The sequence below is a fragment of the Capricornis sumatraensis genome, chromosome 8 (assembly GCF_032405125.1).
Source record: "Capricornis sumatraensis isolate serow.1 chromosome 8, serow.2, whole genome shotgun sequence".
Classification (NCBI taxonomy): domain Eukaryota; kingdom Metazoa; phylum Chordata; class Mammalia; order Artiodactyla; family Bovidae; genus Capricornis; species Capricornis sumatraensis.
Window position 1 is genome coordinate 48677024 of NC_091076.1, and position 9244 is coordinate 48686267.

General features: G+C 45.1%; 1 protein-coding gene across 1 annotated transcript in view; it reads right to left on the bottom strand.

The window, feature by feature from the left end:
• The window catches only part of SLC36A4 (solute carrier family 36 member 4), a 37519-nt gene extending 35581 nt beyond the window's left edge, over positions 1 to 1938 (bottom strand). The window contains exon 1 of the mRNA XM_068978192.1: positions 1887 to 1938. Coding sequence (XP_068834293.1) covers positions 1887 to 1938 — 52 coding nt within the window. The remainder of the gene's footprint in view (positions 1 to 1886) is intronic.
• Between the last annotated feature and the right edge of the window lie 7306 nt (positions 1939 to 9244).

The following is a 9244-nucleotide window of genomic DNA, read 5'->3' on the forward strand; positions in this document are numbered from 1 at the left end:
CCCCCTGGATATTGCAACCCACGCCAGGATTCTTGCCTGGAAAATTTCATGGACAGAGAAGTCTAGTGGACTAAAGTCCAGGGAGTCGCAAAGAGTCCCACACAACTGAGCAACTGAGCACACACATATACATTAACTAATAATAGTCTTACTGTTTACTGTCTGCTTCCTCTTACTAGAATATAAGTTCCACAAGAGCAAGAATCTTGATCTGATCTGTGTTGCTCACAGATGTATCCCAAATGCCTAAAGCAGTGCCTAGTGCATGGGAGAAGCTCAACAAATATGTATTGAATTAATAAACAGACATAACTTGAAAAAAATAATTTAGAAAATTTTTTCAGTTAGTAAAAATATATCTGGCAAATATCTTCCCATGTAACTTGAAATGGCTATTCAGCATATGACCATATAGCTATATCACAATTTATCTAAACAATTTCCTTCAACTGAACATTTAGTCACCAGCTTTTCTCTTTTATAAATGACGTAATGAACATCTGTTGGTATGTTTCATGACTTATTTCCTTGGGAAATATTTTTAGAAGTAGAAATGCTGGGTCAAACAATATGTGCATTTTTAAGGATAAATATGTTACACTGCTTTTACCAGTAATGCATGAGAATACACATTTCCCGACATCCTCACTGGGTTGGGTTCTTAACGAATTTACAACAGATAAACCTGGGTTCCTATCTGAGTACTACCATTAATAAGCTTGAAATTACTGTATCTATAAAACAGGGATAATAATTACACCTACTTCACTCATCATTGTGAGAATTAAAGGAGACAAAATGTAGGAAAAGCGCTTACACTACTTGACACACAGTAAACATTCAACACCGCTATGTTTATTTCCACCATTACTGGGACTCGAAAGAAATCAACTGCAAAGTGCACAGTATTAGAGGACGTCTACTTGTTACTATAATAAAGTATTTCTTTAAAGACGCAAGCAGGATTTTAGCTCCCGGACCCAGGGCTGGAACCCGTGCCCTCTGCAATAGAAGGGAGGAGCCCTAACCACTCACCCTCCAGGGAATTCCCTCAACTTCTTTTTTAATCATTTAATGATTTAACAACGAATTACAAATATTCCTAATACGATGCTTATAACCGGGAGGAACAATATTATTACTACTCCGATCTCTACTTTTGTTTTCCTTTTGACAGCGGGAAACCATAAACAATGTGTATTCTCCGTCGCCAAGATAAGACACCAAAGCAAAGGAGGAAAACAAAAGTTTGCCTGTGTGCGTCTGATCAGAGCGCGCTGGCCACGCCCGGGGGCGGAGAGTAAACTAAGGATTCGCCGGCTTTCCTGATCCGGGTGCCTCCTCTGAAAAGCCCAACTGTGACTTCCTTAAAGCATCGCTGGAAAAAAACAGTGCGAGTCACAGCGCAGACTGTGGTCTGCCTCTGACACGTACACTCAGTGCACGCCACCCGACCTCACACACACACACATTCACACACTCTCTCATACACACAGACACACATACTGTCACACACAATCACACTATCGCACTGTCACACATTCACACACGCACACACACTGTCTCACACACACACACCCTCTCACACTGTCACACACACTCTCACACAGTCACTCACACGCTGTCACACACACACACATTCTGACAGCCTCTGCAGGCCCGGCTCCCCGCCTGACCGCGCTCTCCTGCGCAGGTGCGGCCCCCGAGGTCAGGCCCCTCCGCGGCCTCGGGCCGCCCGCGTGTCCTGGGACTCGGCTGCTCTCACGTTCGAACCCACGCCAGACCCACGCCCCGCAAGAAGCCCACTGACGACCCCGCCTGCTCGAGCACCGCGCACCCCGAGGCCGACGGCGAGCCCCGGGCCCCCGCGCCCGCGCCGCACGCACCGAGCTCCTCGCGCCCAGCCGCCTCGGCCGCCGCCGGCGCCGCCGCTTCCATCGCTCGGGGGTCTCCAGGACGCCGCCGCCTCGGGGCGCGCGCTCCCGCCGCTGCGTGGCCGGCTGCAGGCCGAGGGCGCCGGCGGAGCGAGCCCGCCTCCCGCAGCCCGCCTCCCGGCCGCCGAGCCTGCGCACTGCGCGGGTGGGCCGGCCGAGCCCGCCCCGAGCGCCCGGGGCCGGGAGCCCGAGCTGAGGACGGGCGCGGGCACCGGGATGGAGGCGCTTCGGGGACAACTGGGGACAGCTCAGACCGAGCGGAGACCCGGGCCTTACGAGCGGGGGCGGGGAAGGGAGAGGCGCTCGTTCCTGTCCGACTCTGCGACCCAGTGCACTGTACAGGACATGGAACTATCCAGGCCACAATACTGGAGTGGGGAGACCTTCCCTTCTCCAGGGGATCTTCCCAACCTAGGGATCGAACCCACGGCTCCCGCACTGCAGACGGATTCTTTACAAACTGGGCCACCATGCGGGGGCGGGGAGGGTGCCTTTAAATATAACCACGAGCTTAAATTTGAGGAGCCCATGTATTTGCAAGGCTTTAGCATTCTGAATTCTTGTCTGGAAAATTCCATGGACAGAAGAGCCTGGCGGACTACAGTCCATGGGATCGCAAAGAGTCGGACACGACTGAGCGACTAACACACACACACACACACACACACACACACACACACATATACAGAAAGCAATCTGAATTCTGTGGCTCAATAGTAAACAATCCGCCTGCCAAGACAGGTTTGATCCCTGCATGTGGAAGATCCACTGGAGGAGGAAATGGCAACCAACTCCATATTCTTGCCAGGAAAATCCCATGGACAGAAGAGCCATAAGCCTGATGGGCTAAAGCCCATAAGGTCGCAGAGAACTGGACAGGACAGGACTGAGCAAGAACGCAAACAATCATTCTATAAGGCACCCTGAAGAATGCGAAGTAGGAGGTAGTACTTTTGCGCCATCCGTGTTGAAGTTCTGACCACTCCTTTGCTGTTGATCTCTCTGTGCGTCTATTTAGAGCTTTAGTGTCCCCTCAAGAAGCACTTCATTTAGTCAGTCTCACTTTAAGGACTTGTTTTCAGTGCCCTTCATAGATGCTTACCCTTACCACAGTGCTGAAAGGAAATTAAGGTTAAGACTAATACTGATGCAGTGTCAAATATTCTTAAGCACTGTACATGGATTGTCTTCTTTTATTCAGATGATCAGCCTCTGCAATAATTCTAGTGTGTTTGTCCATTTTCATGCAGGAACTAAGCACACAGAGCTAAGCAACACTTGTCCAAGGATAGTAATGTAGTAAATGGCAAATATGGACTTCTAACTGCAGCTAGAGCCAGGGCTTCCAGTATGCAAAGCTGGTCCCTCCGGACTACATCACTGGATGAGTAAGGTTTTTGGATTAAATAAAAATAATTTTGAAGTTGTTCTCTTTGTTTTTTATTTTCTGTTTTCTGGGTTTGTTTGTTTGTTTGTTTTGCATGGTTTTTTTTTTTTTTTCTTTTTCTCCATTGTATTTCCCTAGGGTCTTCTGAGGCAAATTGATTTGTTGTTGTTGTTTTGGTTGGGGGTGGGGGGTGGCGGGGCGGGGCAGTGTCTAATTTCTAGGATCACTGAGTCAGTGAGCTCTAAGGGCACTCAGGAAGGAGAACATACCTGCTATCTAGCAACCATCAGCCACTCCCTACCCTGAGCCCTGGGGGAGGACACTCAGGATGTGAAAGCAAAGGAAACTGCCCCCATCTGCAACGGGCATATCAAAGGAACGATTTTAGTGAGCTCTGACACTTGCATCTTCCCTTACACAGAAAAGTACTAAAAGCACTAAACTTGGCCTTGGAATACAGAATGAAGCAGGGCAAAGGCTAACAGTTTTGCCAAGAGAATGCACTGGTCATAGCAAACACCCTCTTCCAACAACATAAGAGAAGACGATACACATGGACATCACCAGATGGTCAACACTGAAATCAGATTGATTATATTCTTTGCAGCTAAAAATGGAGAAGCTCTATACAGGCAGAAAAACAAGACTGGGCGCTGACTGTGGCTCAGATTGTGAACTCCTTATTGCCAAATTCAGATTTAAATTGAAGAAAGTAGGGAAAACCACTAGACCATTCAGGTATGACCTAAATTAAATTCCTTACAACTATATAGTGGAAATGACAAATAGATTGAAGAGATTAGATCTGATAGAGTGCCTGAAGAACTATGGACGGAGGTGCCTGACATTGTACAGGAGGCAGTGATCAAGACCATCCCCAAGAAAAAGAAATGCAAAAAGACAAAATGGTTGGCTGAGGAGGCCTTACAAACAGCTATAAAAAGAAGAGAACGGCAAAGGAGAAATGGAAGAGTATACCCGTTTGAATGCAGAGTTCCAAAGAATAGCAAGGAGAGATAAGAAAACTTTCTTCCGGGATCAAAGCAAATAGAGGAAAACAATAGAATGGGAAAGACTAAAGATCTCTTCAAGAAAATTAGAGATACCAAGGGAACATTTCATGCAAAGATGGACACAAAAGGACAGGAATGGTATGGACCTAACAGAAGCAGAAGATATTAAGAAGAGGTGACAAGAATACACAGAAGAGCTACACAAAAGAGATCCTCTCAACCCAGATAATCACGATGGTGTGTGATCACTCACCTAGAGCCAGACATCCTGGAATGTGAAGTCAAGTAGGGCTTAGGAAGCATCACTACGAACAAAGCTAGTGGAGGGAATGGAATTTCAGTTGATCTATCCCAAATCATAAAAGATGATGGTGTGAAAGTGCTGCACTCGACATGCCAGCAAATTTGGAAAACTCAGCAGTGGCCACAGGACTGAAAAAGGTCTGTTTTCATTCATCCCAAAGAAAGGCAATGACAAAGAATGCTCAAACTACTGCACAATTGCATTCATCTCACACACTAGCAAAGTAATGCTCAAAATTCTCCAAGCCAGGCTTCAAGTGAGCCGTGAACTTCCAGATGTTCAAGCAGGATTTAGAAAAGACAGAGGAACCAGAGATCAAAGTGCCAACATCCGTACGATCATCTAAACAGGAAGGCAGTTCCAGGAAAATATCTATTTCTGCTTTATTAACTATGTCAAAGCTTTTGACTGTGTGGATCACAACAAACTGCAGAAATTTCTTCAAGAGATGGGAATACTAGACCACCTGACCTGCCTCCTGAGAAATCTGTATGCAGGTCAAGAAGCAACAGTTAGAACTGGACATGGAACAACAGGCTGGTTCCAAATCGGGAAAGGAGTATGTCAAGGCCTGTATATTGTCAATCTGCTTATTTAACTTATATGCAGAGTACATCATGAGAAGTGCTGGACTGGGTGAAGCACAAGCAAGGATCAAGATTGCCAGGAGAAATATCAATAACCTCAGATATGCAGATGACACCACCCTTGTGGCAGAAAGTGAAGAAGAACTAAGGAGTCTCTTGATGAAAGAGGAGAGAAAAACTTGCCTTAAAACTCAACATTCAGAAAACTAAGATCATGGCATCTGGTCCCATCACTTCATGGGAAATAGTTGGGGAAACAATGGAAACAGTGACAGACTTTATTTTGCGGGGCTCCAGAATCACTGCAAATGGTGACTGCAGCCATGAAATTAAAAGATGCTTGTACCTTGGAAGAATAGTTATGTCCAAACTATTAAAAACAACATATTAAAAAGCAGAGACATTACTTTGCCAACAAAGGTCCATCTACGTTACTTTGCCGACAAAGGTCTGTCTACTCAAAACTATGGTTTTTCCAGTAGTCTTGTATGGATGTGAGAGTTGGACTATAAAGAAAGCTGAGCACTGAAAAATTGATGTTTTTGAACTGTGGTGTTGGAGAAGACTCTTGAGAGTGTTGGGACCTGACCTGAGCCATGACAGGCTCGACAGGCCACACTAGGCCTAAGCCTCAGGTTCTTGTAAGCATGAGTCATAATTCTGGGAAGCCCCACCAAGGTCCCCGATGACACCAAGGTCCCCGATAACACCAAGGTCCCCGATGACACCAGGGTCCTCCCTGATGACGCCAAGGTTAAATCAATCACCACGATGACCCAAGGTTGAGTCAATCACCACACGCCAACTACACTATTGCTGAGACAAAAGACCGCCTGTATATAAGCAGCTGTGATTCAGAGCTCAGGGCTCTCATCAAGATTCCACTGTGCTGGATGAGACTTGGGCCCTAGCTCAAGCTAGCAATAAACCCCTTTATGCTTCTGCATTGCTGTGGACGTCTTATTCTCTCAGTTTTGGGGACTCGGACACTGGGCATAACAGAGAGTCCGTTGGACAGCAAGAAGATCCAAGCAATCAATCCTAAAGGAAATCAATCCTGAATATTCATTGGAAGGACCAATGCTGAAGCTGAAACTCCAATGCTTTGGCCACCTGATGTGAAGAACTGACTCATCTGAAAAGACCCCGATGCTGGAAAAGATTGAAGGAGGGAGGAGAAGGGGAGGACAGAGGATGAGATGGATGGATGGCATCACTGACTCAGTGAACCTGAATTTGAGTAAACTCTGGAAATTGGTGATGGACGGGGAGGCCTGGCGTGCTGCAGTCCATGGGGTTACAAAGAGCTGGACACGACTGAATGACTGAACTGAACTGAACTAAACAACCATCAGCCACTCCCTACTCTGAGCCCTGAGGGAAGGCCACTCAGGATGTGAGAGCAAAGGAAACTGGCCCCTGGTCAGCGAAGGGCGTATCCAAGGAATGATTTTAGTGAGCCCATACTCTTGTATCTTCCCTTATACAGAAAAGCACTAAAAGCACTAAACTCGAGTTATCTCCTTTTCTCTGATTAACAATGACCATTTGATGTTCATGCTACCTGCCCTTTGTCGCAGACACCTGGTTCTCACCACTACTACCACCGCCTCTTGGAGCAGCTCTCTTAGGGTTACTTGAGATGCCATCTCCAGGACTTGAAGTCCTAAAAATTTCTGCCAATTAAAACATGAATCTCAGCTTTTAGGTTGTGAATATTTTTTAAGTCGACAGTGATAAGTACTTTAAATGCTAATATTTTAAATGTACACAGTTAAGTAATATCTATGTTTCCTCCTGTTTCATCCTTTTGTGAGTTTTACTGCGGTTTGCCAACACCATTTTTTTCCTTTAGATCAACCCCAATCACTCTGAAACATACACATGCAAACACCAAAGAAAGGTTTTATGTGAAATGTTCTAGAAACATAACAAAGATATAGGGAAGATAGAGAAGAAAGAGCTCCATCATGGATCGTAAGCCATGTTGGGGTGGGGTACCTGTTACAGATCAGTGGGAGAGAATATGCACATCAGACAGGTAATTGTCCAAGAAACCACCCACTGTAATGAGAACACCTGGGACAGTGTCTTGAAAGAGCAACATTATCCTTTGAGAGTTGTTGTTCAGTCACTCAGTCCTGTCCTGCTCTGCGACCCCATGAACTGCAGCACTCCAGGATACCTTGTCCTTCACCATGTCCCAAAGCTTGCTGAAACTCATGTCCACTGAGTCAGTGATGCCATTCAAAAATCGTGTCCTCTGTCATTCCCTTCTCTTTCTGCATTCAATCTTTCCCAGCATCAGGGTCTTTTCAAATGAGTCGGTTCTTTGTTGGCAAAGTAATGTTTCTGCTTTTTAATATGCTGACTGGTTTCTCAAAGCTTTTCTTCCAAGGAGCAAGTCTCTTTTAATTTCACGGCTGCAGTCACCATCTGCAGTGATTTTGGAGCCGAAGAAGAAAGTTCGTCACTTTGCTGTTTCCATTGCATCCCCTTCTATTTGCCATGAAGTGATGGGACCAGATGCCATGAACTCAGTTCTTTTGAATGTTGAGTTTTAAGCCAGCATTTTCACTCTTTCACCTTCATCAAAAGGCTTTTTAGTTCTTCTTTGCTTTCTGCCAGGAGGGGAGGGTGGTGTCCTCTGCATATCTGAGGTTATTGGTATTTCTCCCAGTAATCTTCATTCCAGCTTGTGCTTCATCCAGCCTGGCATTTTGCTTGATGTCCTCTGCATATAAGTTAAATAAGCGAGGTGAAAGTATACAGCCTTGATGTACTCCTTCTGCAATTTGGAACCAGTCCATTGTTCCAACTCCAGTTCTAACTGTTGCTTCTTGACCTACATACAGGATTCACAGGAGGCAGGTAAGGTGGTCTGGTATTTCGATCTCTTGAAGAATTTTCCACAGTTTGTTGTGATCCACACAAAGGCTTTAGCACAGTCAGTGAAGCAGAAATAAACGTTTTTCTGGAATTCTCTCGCTTTTTCTATAATCCAACAGAATTTTGAAATTTGATCTCTGGTACTTCTGCCTTTTCTAAATCCTGCTTGAACATCTGGAAGCTCTCAGTTCATGTACTGTTGAGGCCTGACTTGGAGAATTTTGAGCATTACTTTGCTAGCCTGTGAAATGAATGCAAGTGTGCAGTAGTTGGAACATTCTTTGGCATTGCCCTTCTTTGGGATTGGAGTGAAAACTGACATTTTCCAGTCCTGTGGCCACTGCTGAGTTTTCCAAATTTGCTGGTATATTGAATGCAGCACTTTCACAGCATCATCTTTTAGGATTCGGGATAGCTCAAACGGAATTCCATCACCTCCACTAGCTTTGTTCACAGCGGTGCTTCCTAAGGCCCATTTCACTTCACAGTCAAAGATGTCTGGCTCTCCAGATAACCTGGAGATAATCTGGAGATGGTAATCTCCAGATAACTATCATGGTTATCTGGGTCATGAAGACCTTTTTTGTACAGCTTTTCTGTGTATTCTTGCCACCTCTTCTTAATCTCTTCTGCTTCTGTTAGGTCCCTACCATTTCTGTCCTTTATTGAGCCCATCTTTGCATGAAATGTTCCCTTGGTATCTCATTTTCTTGATGAGATCTCTAGTCTTTCCCATTCTATTGTTTTCCTCTATATCTTTGCACTGTTCACTTAGGAAGGCTTTCTTTGAGTGTTAAATGGAATCAAAAGCCATTGTCCTCAATCTTAGCATCAGGATAAGCGATCTGGCAGTGTGAGAGAAAAAAACCTGACCTGTAATGGAAGTCTGAGCTGAAGCAAGCAGCCTGTCTCAATATCTTTACAGACTGATATGGAGATAAGGGATAAGGGTGATCATAAAATTCAAGAGAATATATGGTTTCATATTTCACTACTTGAGAAACTACTGTGACTTCTGCTCCAGATCTTGTAAACTTGAAGAAGAGGTAGGAAAAAGCTGTATTAGAATAACGATATTATAAAGAATCTGACAGAACCCTAGCAATTCCTTTGTTTTTTTTTCCCTCACT